This window comes from Myotis yumanensis, unplaced genomic scaffold (assembly GCF_028538775.1).
Source record: "Myotis yumanensis isolate MYYU_CA2020_CCGP unplaced genomic scaffold, mMyoYum1.0.hap1 SCAF_12, whole genome shotgun sequence".
Lineage (NCBI taxonomy): Eukaryota > Metazoa > Chordata > Mammalia > Chiroptera > Vespertilionidae > Myotis > Myotis yumanensis.
The window spans coordinates 4,462,408-4,490,059 of NW_027223763.1; the positions used below are offsets into that span (position 1 = coordinate 4,462,408).

Below are 27,652 nucleotides of genomic sequence, written 5' to 3' on the forward strand. Positions count from 1 at the left end.
CTGCCACGCCCTCAACACGTGTAACCTACCAACGGGACCCCACGGCACCCCTCACCTGCTCAAAGAGTCGGGGTGAGGCTGCCGGCAGGGGAGCCGCCAGCCGCTGCTCCGGGAACACCTCCTTCTCGCAGGCGTAACACCACACCCGGAAGGTGGTCAGGTTCACGGTCAGGTTGTGCTTTTGTGCCTGTAAGGCAAGATCCAAAATCAGGCCCAGGAGACACTGGCCCGAGAGGTGCCAGGCCTGCAGGGGCCACCTCGCTCTCAGCTCTCAGCACAGGCCCTGTGGGGACCGCGGCCTGGAGCCGGTCTGCACCCTCCAGCGGGAATTCGGGGCTGCCCGAGCCACCATGAGCGGGCACCGTGTCAGCTCCTGCGTCTTTGCTATGATCGTTTCCGTTTTATAGACACGGCCTCGGAGGCCCAGCTCGGGCAGGTGGAGCTGGGAGGCGGCTGGGGCTGGGCTTTGAGCTCTGGGCCGTCTGACCAGAGCTCCTGCCCTGGCCACCACTCACCTGCGCATGGATGGTGCTGTGGTCGGCGAAGGATTCTCCGCAGCCAACGTAGGGGCAGGCCACCTGGGAGAGGGGAGGAGCGTGGGTGGAGGCTGGCCGAGAGGGTGTACCAGCGTGTCCCCCCTCCGCCCAACAGGGAGGCCCTGCATGCAGGAACATGGGGTACCCCCTCGAGCTCCCCGGAATGGCCTTGTCTCTGAGTGGGGCGGGCAGGGTGCCTGGGCTACTGCTCCCCCCAAAAGCCCGGCAGGGCCACAGCTCGTCCTGGGCAGACCCTCTCTGCCTCCACGTACCCCCTTTCCATCGAATTCCTGACAGCCCGTTACTGGATCCACAGTTCTGGTGGGGATGCTGGATGACAGAGGCGGTGGGGTCCACTGTGCCCAGGTTCCCGCAGGCGAACAGCATGGCCCTGATGACCCTGCCTGTGCTTTGCCCTCTCCTCTCCCAAATCTATTCATCCAGCGAGGCCCAGCCCAAGCACTTCTCCACAGCGGCCGCTTCCCCCGGGGTCAGCCCTGCACAGGCTGTGGAGGGCCTTTCCATCACAAGGGGAGCATGGCTTCCTGATGCAGCTCTGAACCTCTCTCTCTGGGGGCCTGGGGCTCCCAGGAGGTAGGACTGTGTCTCACACTTCCTGCTGCCCCCACCCCCACCCCCGGCGCCCGGACCGGGCCCCACAATCTGCTTTATGCCAAGTGTCAGGACCTAAGGATGAAGCTGCAGTTCCGGGGGGACCCTGTCTTCTGGGAAGACTTGAGCTGTTCTCACCCTCAAGCTGCCTTTCTCTTCTACTTGTATGTATTTTAAAGACATTTTAAGGAACAGTCATTTCAGTATGCTTTTAAAATACCTACGTGTAGAAATTTAGAAAAATATTACAAAATTAGAGAAAAAATTAAAAGTACCCATAATTCTATCACCCACCGAAAACTGTTGTCTTTTTTTGTTTTTTAATTTAATCTTTATTGTTGAAAGTATTGCATATGTACCCTTTTTCCGCCATTGACCCCCTCCAGCCCCCCCCCCCACTGCCCTTTCCAGGCCTCCACCACCCTATTGTCCATGGCATGGGCCACGCATATGTGCACACAAGGTCTTTGGTTGATTACCTCCCACCTCCACCTCCCCTCACTTCCCTCCGAGATTCCCACTCTGTTCCATGCTTCCATGTCCCTGGATCCACTCCGTTCATCAGTTTATTTTGTTAGATTCCACATACGAGTGAGATCATGTGATACTTGTCTTTCTCTGACTGACTTTTCTCACTTAGCATGATGCTCTCCAGGCCCCTCCAGGCTGTCTCAAAGGGTAAGAGATCCTTCTGTTTTACTGCTATTTGGTATTCCATGATATAGATGTACCACACTTTTTTATCCACTCATCCACTGATGGGCACTTGGGCTATTTCCAGATCTTAGCTATTGTAAATTGTGCTGCTTTGAACATAGGGGTGCATACATTCTTTCTGACTGGCATTTGGGGTTTCTTGGAATATATTCCTAGAAGTGGGATCACTGGGTCAAATGGCAGTTCCATATTTAATTTTTTGAGGAAACTCCATACTGTTTTCCATAATGAAAACTGCTGGTCTCTTTAATAAACAGTAATAATCAAACACGACCAGGTCTGACTGGATACTGTCTACGGCCACACACCCGGCTAAGCCCATCACAGGCATCGCCTCCCCAATTCTACCCCCGCCCCACGTGGGCCCCACTGCATGCGACGGGCTGCTACTGAAGTGCCAGGGCCCGAGCCAGATGCCCATGCAAGGCTCACGGGCACCTGCACGGACAGAATCCTGCCTCCTATGCAGACAGGCCCGTCTGGTCCAGAATCTTCTCCCGCCTGCTTTTCCCTCTTGTCATTTTTTTCCTTAATTTTCATTTTTTAATCCTCACCCGAGGATATTTTTCCATTGATTTTTAGAGAGAGTGGAAGAGAGAGGAAAAGACAGAGAGAAACATCGATGTGAGAGAAACACATCGATTGGTTGCCTCCTGCGTGCCCCGACCAGGGAGGAACCTGTAACTGAGTATGTGCCCCTGACTAGAATCGAACCCAGGACCCTTTGGTCAAAAGGCTGATGCTCCATCCATTGAGCCAAACCGGCTAGGGCCCCTCTTGTCATTTTTAATGGCTGCCAAGGCCGCTAGCCAGGGATTCGCTGAGTCTGGGGCCCTGTTGGCTTGGGACCCGCCCCTGAGACAGCCATGCCCTGTGTCCTGGACCAAGGACCCAGCATGGGGGATGGATGTTCCCAGCCCCGTCCAGATGGCACTCACGCCCCGGCAGCCGCAGGAGCCCTTACCTGGAGACAGGCCCACAGGTTCGGCCCAGCAACACCGCACGACTGACAGGCTCCCTGCGTGGGGTGAAGGAGAAACGGCAGAGGTGACAGGCCGCGGAGACCCTCCCGGAGCCCGGCCGCTCCAGCTGGGGGAGCACACCCCTGCCTCTGCTGACTCCCCAGCCCCACAGGCCTCGGCTCGAAGGCTCTATGCCTCAGGAGGGCCCTCAGCAGCCACTAGCCTAGATCGGTTCCCAATCTACACTTCAGTTCCTGCAAAGACACGTTCCGTGATTGCATTTCAACCTCAGAGCCCTGCCTCTGCAATCCCATCACACCTTCTACTCTCCCCTTGCTCCCATCTAGACTCCGGGCTCCATGAAAGGGGTGGTCTGGGTTGTGTCCTCCTGTGACTTCACAAAGTCTAGAACAAATGAGGAGACCAATGTCCTTGTTGACCCCAGAAAACACCAGGTGACTGGTGGGCCGGGTGACGGAGCCTTCTCCCTGTCTACCCGTGTCTCCCCTTCTGGCCCGAGTAACAGATGCGTGGATTTGGGCTGAGCACTCAGCCAGCCAGCTGCAGGCTTTCTCATCCCCACCCCCACCCCCACCCCCACCCTCACCCCGTGATCATGGAGCTCAGTCCCAGTTAATGGGATGCAGCGAAGTGACGTGTGCTCGGCAGCTGATGGACAGAGTGTCCGTGCTCCCAGATGGACTGGGAGAAGGGACGGCTGACGGCCGCTAGGACTCGGCCCTGGATGGCGCCGGGAAGGCCTCCGAGCAGACACCAACCTTGCCTTTTACACAGAAAATGGGCGAGGCTGGTGGGGAGGCAGCTCTGCTGCTGCTTCAGAAACTCTTGTCCCCAGAAATCAGAGGCCCTGAACGTGGGCCTCGGCCCCGCCATGTCTGAGCCTTTACCTTAGATTTGAGCAGCAGGTCGTCTTTGGTCACCTCCCCTATGGAGTCAAGGTGAGGGCAAAGGTCCCTGGAGTCCCCCATTCTGGCCTGGTCTCACCTACAGGAAAACAGAGTCCCAGGTTAGACACGGCAGCCACTGCGAAAGGGAGGCCGGGAGGCCAGCGGTTAAGGGCACGACCTTGGCCTTGAGTCCCAGCTCAGCCACACCATCAGCCGGCGAGCGAGGGGAGCTATGTAACTTCTCTGAGCCTCACTCTCCTTGCTGAGAAGTGGGGTGAAGAGAACACCTCCCCCTGGGCTGCTCGGGGCATTCTCCATAGCTGTGTGAGGAACTGTGGGATCCCAGTCAGCCCTGCAGCTGCACCGATGCCACCTCCTGGCTGCTACTGAACTACAGACACACCAAAGGTGTGGTCCACTGAGAGGGGCTGGGTACCGGCTTCCTGAAAGGCAGGGGCCCTGTGTCCACTAGAGGGAGGTGGACTCCCAGCCAGAACAGGAGCTACAGGTGCGGATTGGATGCCAGGTACCAGATAAGAGCTTCCCATGCATCCTTTCCTTAAAAACTTCCCCAGTGCCCGGCTGCTGTCGCTCAGTGGTTGAGTATTGACCTATGAACCAGGAGGTCATGGTTCGATTCCCGGTCAGGTCAGGGCACACGCCCGGGTTGCAGACTCGATCCCTGGTAGGGAGGGTGCAGGAGGCAGCCGATCAATGATTCTCTGATCATTGATGTTTCTATCCCTCTCTCTGCCTCTCTCTGAAATCAATTTAAAAAACTTTTTTTTTAAACCCAAAACCTTCCCCAGCAATCCCTGAGGTGGTGGTGGTCAGCCCAGTTTCACAGGCTAGGAAGGGGCTCCTTCGCATCCGGGCCTCATGGGTAGGAGGGCTAGAACCCAAGTTCGTCGGACTCTTAGGCCCCTGCTCTCACTCTTTAACTTACTGGGAACGCCAACCCGGGTGGAGCCAGTGCACATGCACTCCCATTCGTTCACCGCCAGCTTTGCTCTGCTTCCTCTCAACCTCAGATATTACATCATTTCATTCGGGTTTGTTTTTCTAGAAGAGGGCTTCAAAAAAGAAAAAGAAAAGCATTAACACAATTCCATTATTTTACCTAAAAAGAAAATTCCATCTCCCTCCTTGGCCTGTGGCTAAGGGCCACACCCAAGTGGGGGAGCCTGGGGCCTACCTCTGCGGACAGCGACACCCGCGAGCAGCAGCGGATCTCCACATTCTCTGTCGACAGCACTGGGCTGGAGCGCGAGGCCTCTGGCAGGGAGCCTGGGGGACAAACTGGGCACTGCAGGTAGCTCCACTGTTTTATTTATTTTATTTTATTTTTTATTTTTTTGGTTCTTTGATTGGATAGTTGTGGTCTTTTCCTGCACCCAGCAAGACATCTAGATTTATTATAATGTGCTGGAGTCCAACCCCAGCAGGTCCAGGGGTCCCCAAAGGTGTGGACGGAGTCGGCGAAGAAGGAATGACACGAAGACAGCCTTCAGTTGATCAGCAGCCTAGTCAGGACCTCTAGCCAGGATCTCCAGCCAAAGTTCTGGTCGGAGTTCTGGTTAGGAACTGATCAGGATCTGATGAGGATGTGATCTAGCTCCACTGTTTTAAAGTCACTCAGCACCGATCCCCAGTGTGGGGTGTGCAGGAGGCAGCCGATCAATGATTCTCTTTCACCATTGATGTTTCTATCTCTCTCTTTCTCTCTGAAATCAATCCTATATAATAAAAGCCTAATATGCTAAGTGTCCAGTTATCCGTCCAACCAATCAAAGCATAATATGCTAATGATATGCTAAGGCTGCTCAACTGCTCGCTATGATGTGCACTGACCTCCAGGGAGAAGATGCTCCGACCGCTAGGTTAGATTGCTGCTGGGGTCCAGCCGATCGGGACTGAGCCCTCCTGCGTCCCTCCCTGGCCCCGATCATGCACTGGTGGGGTCCCTTGGCCTGGCCTGTGCCCTCTCACAATCCGGGACCCCTCAGGGGATGTCAGAAAGCTGGTTTCGGCCCAATCCCACAGGCCAGGCAGAGAGACCCCACTTGTGCACGAATTCGTGCACCAGGCCTCTAGTAAAAATATATTAAAAAAAAAAAAAAAGCTTAGGGTTTGTGAATATTTTTTTTAAGTGAATGGTTAAAATCAGTTACATGAAGGGAAAGGTTGAGTGGGGTAACCAGAACTGTGGGTGCCTAATCCACACAGAGGACCTGAAACACGAGTGCACCCACTGCAGGGCCTGTACCTTACTTATCTCAGCTGCCTCAAGGTTTTCCTTTGGCTTATCTTGGTACCCAACCAGCACTGAGTAGGCACCTCCTCAGGCAATGGCTTGAGTGATGGAAAATAAGCCAGAGCCGGCCCCGCCCTCCTGGGGCTGAGAGATCCATATTTCCACACCAGGGCACCTGCATGCAGCCACTGGGGGTGTTATAATACTAACCGTAGCCACCTTTTATCACGCTACTACCTGCCGTTGTTTCCTGTACAGTCACACAGAGTTGACTGTCATTACGGAGGACAGAGATAGAGACAGCTAGCCCTGCTTTTGGGTCCTTGCAAGCTGTGTGTTTTTAGATAAATCACTCAATCCTCAGTGTCCTCGTCCATGAAGTGGGACAACCACAGCCATAGGGTTACTGGGAGGGCGGTGAGTCGATGCACAGGAAGGGCAGTGACTTCTGATCCAGTGGATGTTCAGGGTGGCTCAGAGTTTGCATTTATCTGCACAGCAAGAACGCTCACAAAAGCCCGGCCGGCGTGGCTCAGGGGCTGAGCATGGACTTATGAGCCAGGAGGTCACGGTTCGATTCCCGGTCAGGGCACGTGCCCGGGTTGCTGGCTCAATCCCCAGTGTGGGGCCTGCAGGAAGCAGCTGATCAATGATTCTCTCACCATTGATGTTTCTCTCTCTCTCTCTCTTTCTCTCTCTCTCCCTCTCTCCTTCTCCCTTCCTCTCTGAAATAAATTTAAAAAGAATGCTCAAAAAATATTTAGCACTGTAACTGTGTTACTGGTCATGCTCTAGAAATTAGGAAGCGGGTTGGTTGGAATGTAAGTCACGTGCCAAGGGGCACCTTCCGTCAGCTGTTCCCTGGGGGCTCCACTGCCCAGGGCAGCCAGGCCGACCAGCCCGTACCCCGTGTGACACCCAGCAGGTGACTGGTGCATGGCGGTTCTGATTCTTCCGGCTGCTTCCTAAGATCCAAGCTCACCTCCTAGAGCTTTTGACAGCAAAGTAAAGCCAGGAAGCGGAACCCCAGGGAATGGAGCCAACAGCTGTCCTGTCCCTAGGCAGCCAGCACGTCTGCTTCCGACAACCCGATTCCCTGTCTGAACGCAGGCCGAGACACTGTTCCAGATAAAAGGCACCAGAGACAGGACAAAACTGGGTCCTGGGTTAACGAGGTAAAGGGTATTTGCGGAGCAACTGACAAATTTGAATATGGGCCAGATACTAGATGATAGTGTTTACGGTGGAATGAATTGTACCCCCCAAAATTTACAAGGTCTTTAAAGAGGCAATTAGGTTCAAATGAGGTCTTTAGAGTGGCCTGAATCCAGTCTGACTGGTATCCATCCAAGAGAAGGAAATTTGGACACACAAGGAGGCACCGAGGACAGACCCTGTGAGAACACAGCAAGCAGGTGGCCGACTACAAGCCCAGGATAGAGGCCTCAGAAGAAACCAAATCTCTCTCTTAAAAAAAAAAAATACAATTTTTTTTTTATTGATTTCAGAGAGGAAGGGAGAGGGAAAGAGAGATAGAAGCATCAATGACAAGAAAGAATCATTGATTGGCTGCCTCCTGCATGCCCCACACTGGGGATTGAGCCTGCAACCCAGGCCTGTGCCCTGACCGGGAATCAAACAGTGACCTCCTGGTTCATAGGTCGATACTTAGCCACTGAGCCACGCAAGCCAGGCACCAAATCTCTTGAGACCTTGATCTTGAACTTCCAGACCCCAGAACTGTGAGGAAATACATCACCCAGTCTGTGGTACTTTAGGGCAGCCCTAACAGACTAATATGCTATTATATGAACGTTCAAGTTCCTGAAGATGGAAACTATTTTTCTGGTTATATATTATAATGTCCTTGGTTGAAGATGATTGCCCCTGAAATATTCAGGGGTAAAGAGTCATGATACCTGCAACTTACTCTTAAATGAATCAGCAATAATAATAATGATGATAATGAGTATATGAATATATAGAGTAGATAGGGCTAAATATTAATAATTGGTGAATCTAGATCAGTGGTTCCCAAACTTATTTAGCCTACCGCCCCCTTTCCAGAAAAAATACTACTCAGCCCCTGGAAATTAATTTTTTAAAATTTTAATAGCAGTTACTCATTGCCCCCAAATGCACCTGTGGCCATCACCGCCTCCCTGGATCACTGCAGCACCCACCGAGGGGCAGTAGCACCCACTTTGGGAATCACTGATCTAGATGATGGGTATAAATGGGATTTCATTCTATTATTTTTGTACCTTTTCTGTAAGTTTAATCTTTTTCTCAAAACAGAGGCTTTTAAAAGATTCCTTTTCTCTCACTTAAGGTGGAGCAGGGAGGGATCTTTTAGAAAAGGTAACCCCAACTGAACAGCAGGAGCGCCAGGATCCAGCACCTACACCGGGCCAGGCGCGATGCCCACCTATACTCTCTCAGTTAAGGACCACAGTTCCTCATCTTACAGAGGAAGGATGGAGGCTCCGAGATGGGAAGCACTTCCCAAGGCCACACAGCAAGGAAGGGACAGAGCCTGCAGTGAGCCGGGCGTGTCTGCCTTCACAACCTTTCCCACCCGCCCTCTGTGCAAATAAATGGAGTGCACACAGTAGGCATTTAATAAAGACTGGAAGGCACTGCTGAGAGAATGGAGCCTGGGAACAGGGCCTCTTTTTTTGGTTTAATGTGAAGTGACAGTGTGAAGGCTTTTATATATATATATATATATATATATATATATATATATATATACATTTTTATTGATTTCAGAGAGGAAGAGAGAGGGAGAGAGGGGTAGAAACATCAATGATGAGAATCATTGATCAGCTGCCTCCTGCACGCCCCATGCTGGGGATCGAGTCCTCAACCCAGGCATGTGCCCTCGTCGGGAATCAAACCCAGGACCCTTCAGTCCACAGGCCAACGCTCTATCCACTGAGCCAAACCAGCTGGGGTGGGAACAGCCCCTCTTGAGAGCAGCTGGTTGGCTGTGCTGCTGGGAGTCGGTGAGGTGCCTGCACCAGAGCGGGTGCCCCAAATGCCAGCCAGAGGGGTGGCACCTTCACCACAGCAACCCCAGAGCACCTCTCCCTCCTGACCCACCAGAGCGGCCTGCCTCTCCTCTTGGGGATGAGAGAGCAGGAGGAAAGGAGGCAGGCTCGTCAGTCTGCAAAGAGCCCACCCATTCGGGGCGGGGTGAGGCTTCCAAGACGCTCGGTCCTGAATGAGGGCAGGCACTTCTTCCCCCAGGGCCTGCACTGAGTGACGGGGGAAGGCCTCCCCAGGGACGCAGACTGGCAGGCGGTACATCCCGGCCTGGCACCAGCTGCCGAGGCCAGGCCTCAGGTGCCCATTACTCATCATTTTCCTGGAGGTTCTGGCTACATCCTCCTCCCGGCCAGGAGCCAAGTTCCTCAGGACAGGAAAGGTGACGCTGCCAAGCCCCCCACCAACACAAGGACACCCCCTAACCTGGTCCTCACCCCATTAGCCATCCCTCTGAACAAGTACCCTTTTTCTCCCTCCTGCCCTCTTTTCTCCAGTAGACTTCCAAGCAACTCCATTTTCCCTAAATCCCCGATACGTTCCTTCCTTTAACCCAGTCTTAATTCGCTGAGAGGCCACCGTACTTCTGGCTCTCAAAGCAGAACTGTCAGCCTCCTCCTGCCTTGGCGAGTCCTGCTTCCCACACACCTCCAGTGGGCCTTACCCACCCAGCCCCTGCCCCAACGGCCCCGTGTACCGAACTCATACTGACAGACCTCACTAAATCCTCACAACCACCCGGGGGGTGGGCAATATTGGAAGCTAAATCCATCTCCACCTCCACCACTAAAGGAAGAATGACTGAGGCTCAGAGAGGTCAAGTAACTGGCTGGAGGCCACACAGCTACTAAACAGCTTTAGATCAAAGCCAAAAGGCTGTTCTGAGAAGTCCTGAGTGCATCTGTCTCCGTCCAGGGAAGAGAACAACAGTCTTAGAGGAGGCTGTTCCAGAAAAAAGTAAGGCATCCCAGAAATGCTGCCCAGCCTCAGAGTGGCCTTCCAGGAGAGGGAACCCAAAACAGCCTCCATCAGCACCTCCCCCAGCCAATGGGCCGTAACAACAGCCCTTGCAGCAGACATTTACTGAAGCTCCGGTGCCAGGCGCCATGCACAACCTGCAGAGGTGGGCCTGCGGCTGACCCCGGCTCCACCTTCCGGCTGTGTCCCTCGAGGCACGCATTGCCTCCCCGAACCCTAGATTCTCATTTGCAAAATGAATCTACTTCATAGGCCTGTTGGGAGAGTTCAATGAGATAATGCTTAGCCCAGTGCCTGCCACGGAGTGAGCGCTTAATAAGAGGTAGCGCTTTCAAAGGAACAAGCCGGCCTATAATGAGAAAGGAAAACTACTATTTAAGGGGTTCCTAAAGCCTTCTAAGCCACTACTTATACATTTAGTTATTTCCTACGGGCGTTGGTTGATGCCCATATTTGAAATAAACTTAATCCTCACAGCATCTCGGGGTGGAATGGGCCAAGGGCAGAGCGACAGTCCTAGTGACAAAGGATGAAAACAAGGCCCCCTAAGGTCAAGGGCTGGCAAACACCGGAGGAGCCCTAAGCCTCAAAAAAAAAAAAAAAACAACCAAAAAAAAACATCATCAGTGGGTTCAAAGCATCAGACGTGCGTCTCCTCGGGAAGAAATGGCGGGGGGCCATTTTTAGCGGGGCAATCGGCGTGGGACTTTAATTTACCACCACTAATAAGTGGTCATCTTTTGTCCCTAAAGGAAAAAATATGTCGGGGCCCAGACCCAGGGGAAATAAAAGTCAGCGCCCCGAGACGCCACACGCGTGCTTTCAACGCTGGATCACGCCCTGGCAGAATAAAGGAGATGGCGTCCCCTGTCCTGGAGAAGCAACGAGTCCCCGGGGGCTCGATGTGGGCCGACGGGACCCCAGAGGACCCTCTGGGCGCCGGCCGGAGGAGGGGAGAGGGTGACGGCGGCCGGGGGTTCCCGGCCTCTGCTCACCTGGCCGCGGCGTTTAGCGCATCGGGCAGGGCCAGGCCCCCGCCGGCCAGGAGCAGGGCTGAGGTCGCCCCAGCTCGGAGAGGCCCGGCCCCCTGCACCAGCCGGCAGCAGCCAGAAACTCACCTGCCTTCGCAACCGCGCCACCGCAGCCTGTCAGTCAACCAGGCTGAGCTGTGCAGGGTCGAGGGGCCTGGCCGGCTTCGCCCCGCCTCCTCCCCTCGGCTGGCCAATCGGAAGATGGCTACGCCACCGATGGGGCGTGGTCATGCGGGCGGTGCGAGACGGGTGGAGCCAGGAGGGCTCGAGGCGGGGCCCGGCGGGGCGGGCGCTCTGACGACACTGCTGCGCGCCGGAAGCGGACCGGTCCTGGGGCAGCGGGGCAGCTGTGGGACCGGGGGGGCCGGCGCGACCATGCCGGTCACCGGGAAGGCTTTCCGCCGGCGCCGGGCCGACTCGGAGTCGGAGGAAGATGAGCAGGACTCAGAAGAGGTTCGGTGCGTTTGGAACGGGCTTTCCACTGGGCAGAAAGCGAGAAGCTGGCTCGGGGTCTCACCGCCGGCCCGGCGCCTTGTTGACACCTTGGCAACCGGGAGCCGGTGGTGGTGTCCCCTTTTGCGGACAAAGAAATGGAGGGTTCTGGGCCTGAGGCCGCCGTCCCCGAGGCCGCACAGTTGGAGGAGCTGCCCCCGGGATGGGCAGTGATCGGAGTCCCGGTGGCTCCAGGCGCAGGTTCGCCGTCTGGACCCTGTGCCGGCAGCTCAGCAGCCGGCTGGGTGCGGGCGCAGCTGTTTGACTCTGAGTCCCGCGGAGGGTCTCTCAACCTGCACATTGCCTTTTATTCAGATTAAAACTGGAGGAGACCCGAGAGGTGCAGAACTTGAGGAAGAGGCCCAACGGAGTGAGGTGGGTACCATGGGGGGTCCCGGAGGTGGAGGAGGTGGGGATGACTGACCGCCCGGCGGGTCGCTGTCACAGAATATCTCCTCAGACATAGACATAGCTCCGTTTCTTTTATTGACTTATTTGTTTTTACTTATTCTTTATTTTTTAATCATTATTTTGTTGTTAATCATCACCGAGGATATTTTTTTCCGTTGATTTTTAGACAGGATGGAAGTGGGAGAGACACAGAGAGAAATGTTGATGTGAGAAAGACACATCCATTGGTTGCCTCCTGCATGTGCCCTGACCCAGTCAGGGGACAGAGCCTACAGCCCAGGTACCTTGACTGGAATCGAACCCGGAACCCTTCAGTCTGCAGGCTGATGCTCAAACCCACTGAGCCAACCGGTTAGGGCTTTAGCCCCTTTTCTTGACACACTACACCTTCCACTGTACACCCGAAGGAGGCACAGCGTTCTTTGAAACGTTTAACCAGGAGATGGCCTGGGCCATGTGGTCTCAAGGTTTGCTCCAGGGGTACAGAAACAAGTCACTAACTCTTGTTTTCATTGCGTCCAACTAATTGTGAAAGCACATTGATTGTTGAGAGTTGGGAAAATTTAGAAAAGCATAATCAAGAAAATAAACAGCACCCATAATTCTTCCATCCAGAGGTAACCAGTGTTAACGTTTAATGTCCTTTCCAATCTGTATTCTTTCTCCCTTTTGTAAAGAATGAGTGAGAACTTTTGTTCTATGCTATTTTCAACTCATTATGACATTGTGGTCGTTCACTCACTTTGCAGAATATCTTTCCAAAGCCCTTTTTAATGGCTACATAGTACTCCACCACGAGTATGTTCCACAATGTAACTTAATTCCCAATTCGAGGACCTGTAGGTCATTTTGTAAACTTTCATCAAATCAGGCCGCAATAGTATTTTCCTACACTTGTCTTTAGCTTCATGTTCCCTGAAGGCAAAACATCTTAGAAGTGAGATTTCCAAGGCAAGATAATGCCAAATGGCTTTATAGAAAGGTTTGCCTCTTCACCCATCCCCCAGCATCTACAGCGCTTGTTGAGCCCCGTGTTATAGGCTTTTCCAGCTGGCTTTGGTGCCCACCCCCCAAATCTCACCCTGCCACTAATGCTGCAATCTACAAACTTCCTAAACATTCTTTCTCATCTCTGAAATGCGCCATTCTTCCCTCCCTACTTTTTATTTTTGGTTTTGCTCAGTGCTGTGGCCCTGCTGGTGGGAGAGAAGGTACAAGAAGAGACCACTCTAGTGGTAAGTTGTGGGGTCCTCCCTGGGCAGTGGGAAGATGTGAGTGCTCTTCAGTGGATGATTGTGTTTCCTTAGAGAAGAAAATTCCCAGCCAATTACGAAGCTGTTACTTCTCAGCTGTCTTTGCTTTCTGCAGGATGACCCCTTTCAGATGAAGACAGGAGGCATGGTGGACATGAAGAAGCTGAAGGAAAGGGGCAAGGACAAGTGAGTGCAGGACACGCTGGTACGGATGCACCAGTGGCCCCGCCGGGGGCTGTGTGCCCCGGGGAGCTGGGGCCTGCAGCAGTGGCTTTAGAGGGACATCTTCAAGTATCCTCTGTGCTTTGTAAACTACCTATAGTTTAAAAACAAAGGAAACAAAAACTCTTTAAAAGTTAGCTTAGAGAGATGTGGGTACCGTCCATTTTGTAAAGGTGCATTGCTTACTGTCTTTCAAATCCATGTGGAAGTTTTCTTCTTTTTAAAGAAAACAAAAACACAATTATGAAAATAATGCATTCAAACAGTATAAAAGTAAAAAATAAAAGTATCTGCCAATTCCCCAGAGGAATCTCCGCAGGCCAACAGTTAGCTTGCCTATATTTATTGTATTCACATCTCATATATTTCCCCCCCCAACTATAAAGAGAATATGACACATTTTTGTTGTGTACTTGTGTTGTCGGTGTCACGTAAAACTCGGCCTCCGTGAGTTGTGACCTGAAGGCGCTGCTTCACTCTGCTTCTCTCCTTCCAGGATCAGTGAAGAGGAAGACCTCCACCTGGGGACATCGTTCTCCGCGGAAACCAACCGGAGGGACGAGGACGCCGACATGTAGGTGTCAGTCTGGCCGTGAGCGATCGGGGTGGGCGCCAGCCGGACACAGTCCGAGCTAGTCAGTCACAGATGACATTTCTAGAGTCAACCAAAGACGTGAGTGCTGGTCCCTCTTGGCCCACCTCCCAGGCTGAAGAACTTTGAAAAAGTCTGAAAAGTTCTTTAAAAGTGGTTCTTGAGATTTTAGATTCCTTGACTAATAATATTTCCCCAAAACATTGTAGGGATAAACACTAGACTGCCTACTTCTTATTTTGGCCAATAAGACTGTTGAACAAACAACTACCATCTCCCATTATCCTTCCGTCTTCAAAGAACCTTATATAGAATAACACCAATAGATTGGTGGCATGTAATCTCATAACATAGGTTGGTGCTTTAAGTGGTAAATTTTAACTTGAGAAAAAATTTTCAAGTTATTTTCATTTTTCTCATCTCTCCATGGACTGATGAAAACTTGCTCACAGACCGTCATGCTCTGTGGGCCGTGTTGGGGCCACTCATTTCAAAGGTGCCTGTTGTGAGCTTCCTGAGACCTTGTTTCTGGTTTCAGGATGAAGTACATTGAGACGGAGCTGAAGAAGAGGAAAGGGATCGTGGAGCACGAAGAACAGAAAGTGAAGCCCAAGAACGCAGAGGACTGTCTCTACGAGCTTCCGGAAAACATCCGCGTCTCCTCGGCGAAGAAGACGGAGGAGATGCTTTCCAACCAGATGCTGAGCGGCATCCCTGAGGTGGACCTGGGCATCGAGTATGTTCCAGACCCTCGCCGCACCTCTCCCCTGCCCCTAGGCTGCGGGGGGACCGCTCTGCTTTCCAGTTAAAAGTTAAGGGGACTGTTTCTCACCTGTCTCCTGGGAAACCCACAAAACTGTGTTCTCTCTGGTGGGCTGAGTTGTTGTCTCCAGGAGTTCTGAAGTGTTGGGCAGAGCAGTTAAAGGCACTTAGGGACCCTGACTGCTGAAAGCCAAAGTGTGTTTTGATTTAGCCTTTGTTCACAGCTCTTCAGCTGTTCTAGTCAGGCCCTGTGTTCTTCTGTTGTTGTTCTTAATGTGTTTTTATTCATTTCAGAAAGGAAGGGAGAGAGAGAAACATTAATGATGAGAGAGAATCATCGATCGGCTCCTCCTGCACACCCCATACTGGGGATCGAGCCCACAACTCGGGCATGTGCCCTGACGGGGACTTGAACTGTGACTTTCTGGTTCATAGGTCCATGCTCAACCACTGAGCCACACTGCCGGGCTATTCTGTTTTGTTGGAGTAGGAGCATTGTTAAGGGCTTAGCCACCCCATGATCTTCCTCTCACGTTTACTACAGAACATCTGCTCTAAAAGGGGACCGTAATGGAGGAAATGCAGTGGTCAGAACCCTCTGCGGCTGAGTAGAAGGTTGGGAGACCTCCGGGTTCTCACCTCTTTCCTGGCTTTCCAGCTCTGAGCCTCAGGCAGTTCTCTGTTTCTCTCGGAGATGCAGTTTCCTCTTGATCAGAAGAGAATAAGTCCCGAGTCTCCAGGCTGTGAGAGTGCCATGGGGTGTGGCTGCCGGGGAGTTGGTAAACTGCAGAGCTGGGCCCCAGGAACGAGGGCTTCCTTCTGCAGTGGAGGGCCGCCAGCCTCGCCAGTCACTCCTGGGACCAGAGGGGTGGCGGTCTAATGCGTGACATGGCTCCTTTCTCCCCTCAGTGCTAAAATAAAAAACATCATTTCCACGGAGGATGCCAAGGCCCGTCTGCTGGCAGAGCAGCAGAACAAGAAGAAAGACAGCGAGACATCCTTTGTGCCCACCAACATGGCGGTGAATTACGTGCAGCACAACCGATGTAAGCCTCGGGGGAGGCAGCCCCTCTCACCCCTGCCCCTCTGGTTTGAGGTTCCTGGGTTCCCGCATTTTTTCTGACATGTCCCCTGGTCTCTTTGGTCCAGTTTATCACGAGGAGCTCAACGCCCCCATTCGGAGGAACAAAGAAGAGCCCAAAGCCCGTCCCTTGCGAGTGGGCGACACCGAGAAGCCAGAGCCTGACCGTGAGTACAGCAGTGGCCTCAGGGCGGCCTGGAGTGATCACAGCACTCAGGGCCCATGGAGGCAGGTGGGAGCTCGGGTGCGGGGCCAGGGCAGCTGAGTTTTAGTCCATGTTCTGGACCCGGCCTTGTCCCTTCCCCTTTGCAAGCCTGTTTCCTCATCTACAAAATGGGAATAGTAATAAAACTTACACCTGGGGCTGCTCTGAGGATTCATGGGCTGTCAAGTAGACTCAAAAATTAGAAAATTTCAATAAGCAAAAATAAATGAAAAGTTACTCATTATTGCACCACCAGAGACAACCACTGTTAAACTTTTTATGTACAACCTTTCAGACTTGTAAAAATACTCCCATATAGGAAACATTGTATGTACCTAGAAAGATCTCACAGCGTTTCACTCAGTAGTCCGCCCTGCATGTCTCCATGTCAGTAAACATTTTCTTTTTCAAAGGCCATGTCATGTTCCATTGGAAAGACAGATGTCGCCTCCCCATTTCCCATTTCCCCTCTTTAAACGCTGCTTTGATGCTCATTCTTGGCTAGTCATGCCCTTAGTTACCTTTAGAGAAGTCACCAAAGGATCCTCCAGGGGCGAGATGCCCATTGTCCTCCCCCAGCAGCTGACAGTGGCCCTTCCCACTCACTTGCCTCTCCATGAACAGTGGGATGATGCTAAGGAAATGCGAAATGCTGAGGCTTCTGAAAAGCCTCTCATTCTTTCTCCCTTGGGAAATTATTTTCCTAACGTCTTGGTTTTGTAGTCTTGGATTCCCAAAGAGCTTTGTGTGAAACACATGATAAGCAAGGACTTCGGAGCCACCAGACTTGGATTCAACGCTCAGCCTACCTTATCTGAGCAGGTCACCTAACCTCTCTGAGCAGAGACGGCACAGTGCCCCTGCGAGGCTTGCTGTGAGGGTAAAAGGAAGCCATGGCTAAAGGACTTAGCACCATGCCTGGTCCAGTCAGACTCCACGAAGCGTGGCTGCTACTGTTCACTCCGTGGGGTGCTGAGGTCAGCGTGGTTTGGCTGCACCAACTCTGTATGTCTGTTTTCAGTCACTCAACAACAAGTGTTTGCTGAGGCCCTACTATGTTTCTGTTCACCAGGGCAGCACGGGCTCCTGTGGAGACGTCTTTGCCTGTCGGTGACTTCCTGATGGCAAACAGCTTTTCCTCTTCTCCTTCACAGGGTCCCCCCCAAACCGCAAGCGTCCTGCTAATGAGAAGGCCACTGATGACTATCATTATGAGAAGTTCAAGAAGATGAACAGACGGTATTGAGGGCGGCCAGAGAGGAGAAGTTGCAGAATGGGATGTAAATAGCACTGTCCCTCGCCCCAGGACAAAAGCCTTCCGGGACAGAACCCTGATCACTGGCTAGCAGACAGTTCCAGAAACAGACTCTACTAGTCTGGCTGCTTACCTGCTGAATTTTTAGGCTCTAAATTTGTATCCTTTTGAAACAAAACAATATGTGGTTTTCTTATTTGGGAGCAAACTATTCTTGTGAGCGTTATTAAATCTTGTTTGTAAATATGTTGACTTTTTCTTAATATTTTTCCTGGTTCAGGAGAAAAGAGCTGTGTGTTCAGGGTGCGATAATGCCCTTTAAATTGTGCTTTTATTATTATATGTATGGTCATGTCTTCTACTTCCAGTGCTCTGGAATGGGGTTCAGAAATGCATCCTTCCGTTTCCAGTGGATCTGGTGGTCAGTAGAAAACTCTAGAATGGGATCAAAGGGACACTGGTATTCTCTGACTTTTACAAAGTTACCTATTTCTTTGCATTAAGAAGGAAAAGTTACCTGTCTCTATCACTTCCGCACTTCGGTATTAAATATGAAATGAATCTAGCCTTCTTGTTCATTTTGCGTCTCCTCACACCGATACTGGGCCATGTGTTCAGAGTTGGGGGTTGGGCAGCTCAAAAGCTGCTCATTTAGTTCAAGAGACAGGCTCCAACCTGTTAGTTGTCGAGTTCAGTGCCACTTGTGCTGTGTTTTTCCTGAAGCATTTGAACAGCTTGGGATGAGGAAATAACAGGCCGGGTGACTTCTGGGCTGATTTAGAGCGGGCACTGTGCAAGGTGAAGGCGAATGCAGGCATCGCTGTCTCACCTGGGACATAGGCAATCCTCCGACTGTGAGTGAGTTGAGTGTGAGCGACTTTACAGTAGAGGAACCTGACGCCGGGAACGCAGCCAGGTGATAAAGGTCATTGGTAGTGACAAGTCATGCTGGTAGTCTGCACCCTTGATATAATGTTACAGAAATAGCACTTTTCCTCCGTAAAGGACATGCACCCCCAAACCCATAACCCCAGTCTAACCGTGAGACCAACGGGGCAAATTCCAATAGTGGGGCGTCCTACAAAAGATTTGACCAGTTCTCCCCCAAACTGTCAGGGTCATCAAAACCAAGGAAAACGTGGGAAACACCCACAGTCAAGAGGAGATGAAGTATAATTTGGTGCCTTGGGTGCGATCCTGCATCAGAAATAGGAGGATAGCTGCCCTGACTGGTATGGCTCAGTGGATAGAGCGTGAGTCCCGGGTTTGATTCCGGTCAAGGGTATGTACCTCAGTTGTGGGCACATCCCCAGTGGGGAGTATGCAGGAGGCAGCTGATCGATGTTTCTCACAGATGTTTCTAGTTCTCTATCCCACTCCCTTCCTCTCTGTAAAAAATCAATAAAATATAAAAAAATAAATGTTAAAAAAAAAAAGAAATAGGACGATAGGTCAAAACTAAGCAAGTATCTGAACCAACTAGTATCAGTACAGGTTCCTATGTAACATAAAGATGTTAGTAATAGGGGGACTATGTGCCGGGTGGGGGAGGCATCTGTGCCCTCTCTGTACTGTCTACTCAATTTTTCTGTAAAACTTTTCTTAAAACTTGAAAAAATAAAAAGCGGCCCCATCAGCTGTGGGCGCCCACCTCCCGGAAGCAGGAAAGGGCGGTGCCCCTCACAAAGATGGCGCCGCCGGCGTCGCGGGGAGGCCCGCCCCCGGCAAAGATGGCGGCGGCGAAGGGGAGGAGCCGGAAGCGCGGCGCGGCGGGTCGGCAGGCTCGAGCGCGCGGTGCGGCGGGGTCCGGGCATGAAGCTGGGCCGGGCCCTGGGCCTGCTGCTGCTGGCGCCGTGGGCGGTGCGCGCGGTGGAGCCCATCAGCCTGGGGCTGGCGCTGGCCGGCGTCCTCACCAGCTACATCTCCTACCCGCGCCTCTACTGCCTCTTCGCCGAGTGCTGCAGCCAGAAGCGGAGCCTCAGCCGCGCAGGTAGGGCGGCGGGGCCCGCGGCGGGGGTCGGGCCGGGCGGAGGGCGAGCTGAGCCGGCGGACCGGGACCCGGAACCCGGAACCCGGAACCCGGAGCCCGAGCGGCCGGGGGCGGGTGGGGCCTGGCGCTGGGCCACCGCCGCGGCGGCCCGGACTTCGGTCGGACGCGGGAGGCGGGCTGCCGGCGTGGGTGCTTCACGCCGACCCGGGGGCGGGGGCCGCGTGGACGGTGGTAAACGACCCCCAAAGAGATGTGCCCCCGCGGCCGGAGACAGGAGGGTGGCGGGGCCCTTCCGGCGCGGACCGGGGGCCCAGCCGCGGCCTTTCCTGCGTTTCGCGGGCGGGAGGGGCGGCAGGTCAGCCCGGGTGCAGCGGGCGGCGGGGCCGCGGAGCCGCGGACCTTCCAGGGCAGCAGCCCGGTTCGGGCCCGACTGTGGACGGGCCGCCCCAGCAGAGGGAGGTCCCGGCCCACCCGCCGGCTCTGGCCCGAGGTGCTCGCCGGCTCCCGCGGAGCCGGTGCCTGAAACCTTTCTGAGTGCCGCCCCCGCCCGCCCTGACGGCCCTGCCCTGCCCTTCCCAGCGCTGCAAAAGGACCTGGACCACAAGCTCTTTGGGCAGCATCTTGCCAAGAAAGTCATCTTAAACGCCCTGACCGGCTTCATCAGCAACCCGAAGCCCAAGAAGCCGCTCACCCTCTCCCTGCACGGGTGGACCGGCACCGGCAAGAACTTTGCCAGCAAGATCATCGCGGAGAACATCTACGAGGGCGGCCTGCACAGCCACTATGTGCACCTGTTCGTGGCCACGCTGCACTTCCCGCACGCCTCCAACCTCACGCTGTACAAGGCAAGCGCGGGCCGGGAGCCCTTCCGGGGGGGCGCTGCCTTCGGGGTTTCTCGGTGGTGGGATGGGGTTGGGGAACTGCTTAAGATGAGGGAGCCCTGAAAATGGCCGCGTGCGGCAGCCACAGAGGGTTTCAGACGCACCGAGCAGTTGCACCATCAAACCCTGCGGTTTCCAGAATCAGGCCCAGTGTGGTGCTCGTTTTAGTACGTGGTGCCCGGGGATTTTAGAAATGGGCACGGCCAAATCCGGCTTAAAGATCATCAGATCTAACTCATTTTGTAAAAGAGGGAACATTTCTAGAGAGGCCTCAGTTTGCCTAACTGCAGTGTGGCAAACTGCTTTTATTTTCTATCACCGGTTAGCAGCCTGGGCTTTGGCGGCACACACACCTGGATTTGAGCCCTGACTCTCCCACTCCCAGCCGTGTGATCTTGGGAAGGTTGCCTGACCTCTCTGAGACTCATCGGTCTGTCACGTATGTGTCCTGGCACCTGGCACATGAGTGTTCAAATAAGCTTTAACTATCACCTTTCTTAATCTGTGTAACAAACCTGCAAGGCGGCAAGACACAGCCATTTAGCACTCACCCTTGAAAAACACATTTTCCCTTCTGCTTGGGTGACCAACTGTCCAGGGTTCCTAGGATGTGGGATTTTCAGTGCCAAACCTGGGAAAGTTCCAGACAAACTGAGGCAAGTTGGTCATCCTGGTTAGCATTCAGGCTCCTGGTTAGCATTGTGTGGTTTTGAGCAAGTTACTTAACCTCTCTGTGCCTTAATTTCCTCAGCTGTAAAATAGGGAATGCAGTAGTGTTCAATTGTGCACACATTTGATTGGTTTGGGGCGATCACAATAAAATGTGATGGGAACGGTGTCCAGAGAGTGGCTGACCTGTAGTGAGGGTTCAATACATGTTCTCTGTTGTTGCCTGAAGTCGCAGAGGCAGAGTGGGAGAACTAGCAGGTCTGAGCGAGTCCTTGTTTAAACAGTGACTTGCTTTGGGGCCACACGCTCTCCTGAGGTTCCTCTGTGAATAGAGACTAGGCCTCCTGTAGAGCAGAACTACTACTTAGGTTAGATTCCTACCATGGGACGTTGTAACCCTGGTCGCTGTAGCCAAGCAGACACCAAAATCATAAGAAGTCAAGACCTCCAGAGTCTTGCTCAGAAAACAGCTCATTTCTCCTCTTCACCTTGTGAAGGAAATTTAGAAAGCACCAGAGCTCAAATTTCTGATTAAAAAGGTCTTTTCTCCTTAACGATTGTTTAGTCTTCTAAGAAGTACCTGAATATATTCTTAGGGAGCGTTTCAGTTTAAGCACAGCCTCCGGGCCTTGTTCCAGAAACTCATGAGTGTTAGCTGGCCACACGCATGCCAAGGCGCGAGCTCTCGAGGCAGGTGCCCCACTTAAAGGAGCCTGCACACCTTACTTTCCCCATCGGGAAGCTGGAGCGCCCTCCCAAGGCTGTGCTAAGGACTGAATGGCAGCATGGGTCTCTCGGTCTCTGCCTTCTTTCTAGAAGGCTGGTGTACACAGGAAATGTGTGAATGTGGCCAGCAGTTCAGTGCCATAGCATTGGGGTGACAGCTCAGCACAGGAATTATAATGCAAGTGTGGGGCTTTGGAGTCAGGCAGGGTGGGGTTCAGATCCCAGAAATTTTATAATCTTGGGCAAGTTGATTAAGCGCTCTGTACCTCAGTTCCCTCATCTGTGAAATGGGTATGATAACACCCACTCGGTGGGGTTGTGGAGAGGAACAAAAGAGCAGGTGTGTGTCAAGTTCTTAGCACGGAGCTGAGACTGCAGTGAGCGCTTCGTAAATGCAGCCTTTCGGAAGCAGCTGAGGTGTTGGTGGTGCCCGTGCTGGGGGTTGAAGCTGCACCGGCTGAGAACTTCGTGTTGCTTCCTCCTGTGATTCAGGATCAGTTACAGCTGTGGATCCGCGGCAACGTGAGTGCCTGCGCGAGGTCCATCTTCATATTCGATGAAATGGATAAGATGCACGCCGGCCTCATAGATGCCATCAAGCCTTTCCTAGACTATTATGACCACGTGGACGGGGTCTCCTATCAGAAAGCCATCTTCATCTTTCTCAGGTACGTTCCGGGCTGGGACACGCTGGCAGAGCTCGGAGCCCGAGCCTGTGGGCTTCGGGGAAAGCCCAGTTCTCATTCCCTGCACTCGCTCTGCAGCAACGCCGGCGCGGAGAGGATCACAGACGTGGCTTTGGATTTCTGGAGAAGTGGGAGGCAGAGGGAGGAGATCAGGCTCGGAGACATGGAGCACGCCTTGTCGGTGTCGGCCTTCAATAACAAGAACAGTGAGTTCATGAGCCCGCGCCCCGAGGCTGAATCCCCGCGTCCCCTCCCCTGCACTGGCTAGACACGCAGCTGCTGAGAGCCTCTGCAGGCCTCTCTGAGCGGAATCTGTTGGAGAGGGGGAAATGGTTCGGTCGTGGAGCTCTTGAAATGAGTTCCTGTTTTCCTCAGCTCAGTTATTTCCTTTGTTGAAGAAGAGCAGATGGTTGAGCAAGGACGGCTGCTGTGAGCGCCTCTGAAGGAGGAGATGGCCTGTTAGGGCTTTTCTGTCTGTGGGTGGTCCTGGAGCTCTGAGGTTCTGTGCCTGAGGCTAACAGCCAGGGGCGGGGCCCTTGTTCTGTCCTGGGCCCTGTGCGGAACCCTTTTCCTGCATCCTTCCTGTAATCCTCACAGTAACCTCGGGGGAGAAGCTATTCACTGCCATCCCCATTTTACAGATGAGGAAACTAAGGCACGTGTCCACACAGCCTGTTCCGTGGCCCTGGTTCCAGAGCCCGAGCTTTAACTACCAAGCTCATTGCTCTTCCTGTGAACTTCACACCGTAGACCTTGAGCCCATGGAGGTGGAAGCCACCATGATGGAGACTGGCCTGGTGGTAAAGCCTGTGAGCTGTGCAGTTGACCCTGACCATCCAAGTTTCTGCTCTGCTTGGGTTTGTTCTTGAGATTACAGAGCAAAAGGTCTCTTTCGAAAGAGACTTGCCAAGAAATTCACACTTCTGTAGTCTGGGATATTTTATGTCCGTTTGTGCAACTGGAATGTCACTGATGAAAGAGAGTATTCTGTAATATGTTCACTGGTTTCGTGGTGTGCCACAAGGTGGACACGTGCAATGGAACCTTCGCCCAATTCTGCAGCAGGTGAGGCAAGGTGCCTAGAAGGGGATGCCAGGGCACGAGCTGAGCTTTGGAATCGGGCAGACCTGGCCCTGCTTGTTGACGATGGCCTTGGGCAGATGGCTGATTCATTCATTTGACAAATATTTACTGTGCAATGACCAGGAGTCAGGCACTGAACTGGGCACACAGCGGTGAACAAAAACACAGAAGTCCTTACTATCAGGGAATTTATATCCTAACGATAGCGAGTGATGAGGAAATGTGTCGGATGATGTGATATATCTGTATCTAATAGAAGTAGAAATGTATCCCTCCTACCCTCCCCCCAAGAGGTAGGAAGTAACTAAGAAAAGGTTTGGGGTGCTGGGACGAGGCTGGGCTGTGGTTTTAGATAGAGAGGTCAGAGAAGGGTCTCTGAGGGTGGCACTGAGCTGACCCGAGGAGTGAGGGATGAGCCATGTGGACATCAGAGGGGACAGCACGTACAGGAGCCCCGGGTTGGGAGTGCGCCTGGGTCACGGGAGCTGGCCTAGGATGAGCAGAGGAGAACAGTTGGATTAGAGGGGAGACGGCCGGGGGTGCCGATCTCAGACGGTCTGGGGGCCACAGCGAGGCCTTGGGTTTGACTCCATGCAGAGGAGGGAGCCCTGGAGGGTTTGTAGCAGACAGTGACGTGATCTCACTCAGTCTTACGGGACTGCGCTGGCTGCTGGGTGGAGAACAGCCTGCAGGTGGCGGGGCCGGGGGGGCCACCCAGAAGCCACTGCGGCCCAGGGGAGAAATGCTGGGGGCCTGGAGCAGCGGGGTGGCAGTGGGGATGGGGACATTGTGGTATTAGGGTGCATTTTGAAGGTAGAAACTAAGATTTCCTAAAGGATTGTGTGTAGGAATGAGAGAGAGACAAATCTAGGATCTGCTTTAGCGCTCCGAGGGGTGGGCTGCCACGGAGAGGCACAGACTGCGGAGCCGCAGGTTGTGGGGAAGGTGGGAGGTGAACACAGAGTGTTCAGTGAGTGGTGACACATTGGTGGCGTCCAGGCAGAGATGAGGAGCTGATGGCTGGTTGTTCCAGGCAGTTTCCGGGGGCGTCGGACTGAGGACGCACACTGGGGAGGTAGATGGTTTCTGAAGCCACGGGCTGAGGGCACCTGTCCGCCAGCACACTCTTCCTGGGCTCCGTGTGGTGGTTCCTTGCTCAGGCTCTGCCTAGAGCACACGGCTCTACCAGGCCTTGCCTGACCGCGCGGCTGACTACCCTGCTGCGCTGTGCCGCCTCATTCACAGCGGCCCGCACTCTGAATCGTCTGTGTCCTGGCTTGCTGGGGGCTCGCGCTTGTGAACCGCGTGAGGGCCGGGCCTGCCTGGCACAGCAGGCTTCAGGAGGAGCTGTCCCACTGCTCCCAGGGTCGGTTTCGCTTTTTCCCACGGCCTCAGCCTCGGCCATCCTGGCACAGAGCTCCTAAAGCCCTGGAACTTCCTCCGTGAAAGACCGTGAGGTACATACATAGCAAGTCCTTCAACCCCAGCCTGAGCTTGTGTTAGCTAATGAGCTGGTTTTGGAGAAGCACCTGAGGGCCAGGGCTGGTTTCCAGGGGAACCAACCCTGTGATGAGAGGAGGGGAGAGGAGGTTGACTCGGGTGTGCCTGTGTAGTGAAGCCCACATAAAAACTACGAAGGATGGGGTTCCGGGGGTTCCGGGAGCTCCCGGGTTGGGGAGCACTCGCAGAGGGCCTGGCAGCTGTCCTGTCCCCGGGCCTCGCCCTCTGAGTTTTCTAATTACAGTTGACGTTCAGTGTTACTCTGCATCAGTGTCAGGTGTAAGCATCGTGTTAGACAGTCATATACTTTGCAAAGTGCTCCCTGGCATTTCCAGTTCCCGCCTGACACCGTACACAGTTACTATATCATTGACTGTATGTGTGAGTCTTCCATCCGGCTCTTCCTGAGTTCCATCATTTTGTAATAAGCTGGTAACCTAGTAAGTAAGATGCTTCTCCAAATCCTTGAGCTGCTCTAGCAAATCAATTGAACCCAAGGAGAGGGTCATGGGAACCTCTCTAGCTGGTCGGTCAGAAGCGCAGGTGACGCCTGAACTTGCAGTTGGCGGAAGTGGGGGTGCCGAGCCCTCACCCCTGGACCTGATGCTGTCTCTGGGTAGACAGTGTCAGAATGGACTGGAATTGTAGGACGCCAGCTGGTGTGGGAGGATCGCCTCACGTGGGAGTTGGGGTCAGGCTGGGAGAGGGGGAAGGCCCGGGAGGAAAGCAGAGCGAGGGAGACGCTGGAGATGCTGGGTGAGGTCCCGTGGGCGAAGCGTCGTCCTAGATGGAGTGTGCGCTGGGTCAGGAGGCCGGGGCAGCTCAGGGGGAGTGACTGGGTGGGTACAGAACCACCTGCAGCCTGGGGGCTTCCTAAATTCTTACTCGAGGGGCCTGGTGTTTGGTCCCCCAGATCTCTGTCCGGACATGCCGGCAGCGGCAGTGGTTTCCACACTGTTGCTCATCCAGCTGCTGAAACTCCAGTGAGGGGAGTTTTCAGAATAAATGGGTATCTGGTCGCTCGCCAGGACTCCTGGCCTTTCCTTGAATCTGAATCGCTCCCTTCCCCCTCTGCCTCTGCCTGTTCTGGGCCACAGGCACCCAGGGTGGGACGCAAAAGTGTCCCTCGCCCTGTGGCTGTCACAGAAGCATCACAGCTGGCAGGTCATACCTCCTGCCTCACTAGATCGGTGCTCCCTGAGGGCGGTGCGGGTCCACCTGCAGCCCGGCACCATCAGCAGCAGGAGACGGGCTGGGCGGGCGGAGGATGAACCGCACCCTTTCTCTCCCCAGGTGGCTTCTGGCACAGCAGTTTAATTGACCGAAATCTCATTGACTACTTCATCCCCTTCCTCCCCCTCGAGTACAAGCACCTGAAGATGTGCATCCGCGTGGAAATGCAGGCCCGGGGCTATGACGTGGATGAGGACATTGTAACCAGAGTGGCCGACGAGATGACCTTTTTCCCCAAAGAGGAGAGGGTTTTCTCTGACAAAGGCTGCAAAACTGTGTTCACCAAGTTGGATTATTACTACGATGACTGACGGCCCAGGAGGCGTTGCCACGCTGGAGAGAACTCAGTGCTCGAACCCTTCCACATACCTCCCCGCCCGCCCCGGAGCAGGAGTCCAGTGAATTTCTCCTGTTGGACGAGAGACGGGCCTTCCTTGGCGCTGTGCACCCAGCGGAGCCTGCGGGCCGTCTCCTTACTGATGTCTCCTCGGAGCAGCGGAGCCTTAAGAAGGAAGTCGCCGTTCCCAGTCCACTCGGATCAGGGCTCATGATTTTTTAAAAATCATGTTTTAATGTCAAGTGTTTCTGTTTCAAGGAAGGACGAAAAGGTTTTACTGAAAATGGGATGACTTTATTTAAAATGGTTTTTAACACTCTGAGAAGCTTTTCAGACTCTCAGTGTTGGCTTTGTGTGGTTTTTCAAATTCCCGTCACAGCAGCACCAGGATGTGATGTCTTGGCTGCAAAAAGCCCAAGTCCTCGGCGTGTGCGCTGGGTGGGGACAGGCTGAGCAGTGCAGTCTTTAGGTGAAAGGACGGATGGACGAGGGCACAGGCAGGTCACAGAGGAGCCTGCAGTGTCCTCCCAGGGGCCTTCATCTGAGCAGCACCGTGAACACTTGTTAGGACATTCCCCAGAGCCCGGCCGTGTGGCTCAGTGGTCGAACTTCGACCCAGGAACCAAGAGGTCACTGGTTGGACTCCTGATCAGGGCACATGCTCAGGTTGCAGGCTCAGTTCCCAGTGGGGGGCGTACAGGAGGCAGCCATTCGATGATTCTCTATCCCTCTCCCTTCCTCTCTCTAAACATCAATAAAAACATATTTAAAGAAGAAAGTTTCCCAGGAAGGAAAGTGCTTGCAGCTTGTCACCTGCCAGCCAGTCAGCTGTGCCAAGGAAGGTCTGCCTCCCGCTCCCCAGGGAACCAGTGCTCTCTGGTAGGTCTGCCATGTTTTTCTCATTATTACTACTTCCTGAGTTTGATTAGAACTCCCAACATCTCACAGGAAAACTTAGCTGCCCCAATCCTTGAGGATGCTGAGAACAGTGCTTTTATTTTTAATATAATTTAAAAAAATGTTTTTGATTATTTTTAGAGGAAGGGAGAGAGAGAGAGAGAGAGAGAGAGAGAGAGAGAGATCAATAGGCTGCTTCCTGCACACCCCCTACTGGGGATGGAGCCCGAAACCTGGGCATGTGCCCTTGCCGGGAATCAATCATATGACCTCTTGGAAAACAATGTTTTTATTAATGCCAAGAGCTATCATCTATACTAATAAAAGGGTA

The 27,652-nt window shown here is 53.5% G+C and overlaps 3 protein-coding genes across 9 annotated transcripts in view; 2 read left to right on the forward strand and 1 right to left on the reverse strand.

Annotated features, from left to right (window-relative positions):
• The window catches only part of USP20 (ubiquitin specific peptidase 20), a 29,279-nt gene extending 18,078 nt beyond the window's left edge, over positions 1-11,201 (reverse strand). For 2 of the 7 annotated variants that reach the window (XM_070430462.1, XM_070430469.1), the window contains exons 1-3: positions 809-1,523; positions 516-578; positions 56-187 (exon numbers count right to left, since the gene is read on the reverse strand). In XM_070430462.1, the coding sequence (XP_070286563.1) occupies positions 56-187; positions 516-578; positions 809-976 (363 nt within the window). In that variant the 5' untranslated portion in view covers positions 977-1,523. The other 5 variants (XM_070430465.1, XM_070430466.1, XM_070430468.1 and 2 more) reach the window with 5 other exon arrangements.
• Positions 11,202-11,360: 159 nt separating this feature from the next.
• Positions 11,361-17,880, forward strand: CUNH9orf78 (chromosome unknown C9orf78 homolog). The gene is made up of 9 exons (XM_070430472.1): positions 11,361-11,504; positions 11,854-11,913; positions 13,133-13,184; positions 13,318-13,388; positions 13,921-13,998; positions 14,555-14,752; positions 15,688-15,824; positions 15,928-16,026; positions 17,219-17,880. The coding sequence occupies exons 1-9, from the start codon at positions 11,422-11,424 to the stop codon at positions 17,308-17,310; spliced, it is 870 nt and encodes a 289-aa protein (XP_070286573.1). The 5' UTR covers positions 11,361-11,421; the 3' UTR covers positions 17,311-17,880.
• A 1,205-nt stretch (positions 17,881-19,085) lies between these two features.
• On the forward strand, positions 19,086-26,765 carry TOR1A (torsin family 1 member A). Its single transcript, XM_070430470.1, has 5 exons — positions 19,086-19,309; positions 19,889-20,154; positions 22,078-22,253; positions 22,350-22,477; positions 26,148-26,765. Exons 1-5 carry the CDS (start codon positions 19,132-19,134, stop codon positions 26,396-26,398), a joined length of 999 nt encoding a protein of 332 aa, XP_070286571.1. The 5' UTR covers positions 19,086-19,131; the 3' UTR covers positions 26,399-26,765.
• Positions 26,766-27,652: the final 887 nt, after the last annotated feature.

Excerpts from the sequence above, each read along its gene's own strand:
- CUNH9orf78 (XM_070430472.1), top strand. The coding sequence starts at position 11,422 with ATGCCGGTCACCGGGAAGGCTTTCCGCCGGCGCCGGGCCGACTCGGAG. Across the intron at positions 11,505-11,853 it reads CAGGACTCAGAAGAGGTTCG|ATTAAAACTGGAGGAGACCC; the intron begins GTGCGTTTGGAA and ends CCTTTTATTCAG. Across the intron at positions 11,914-13,132 it reads AAGAGGCCCAACGGAGTGAG|TGCTGTGGCCCTGCTGGTGG; the intron begins GTGGGTACCATG and ends GGTTTTGCTCAG.
- TOR1A (XM_070430470.1), top strand. The coding sequence starts at position 19,132 with ATGAAGCTGGGCCGGGCCCTGGGCCTGCTGCTGCTGGCGCCGTGGGCG. Across the intron at positions 19,310-19,888 it reads GCGGAGCCTCAGCCGCGCAG|CGCTGCAAAAGGACCTGGAC; the intron begins GTAGGGCGGCGG and ends TGCCCTTCCCAG. Across the intron at positions 22,254-22,349 it reads GCCATCTTCATCTTTCTCAG|CAACGCCGGCGCGGAGAGGA; the intron begins GTACGTTCCGGG and ends CTCGCTCTGCAG.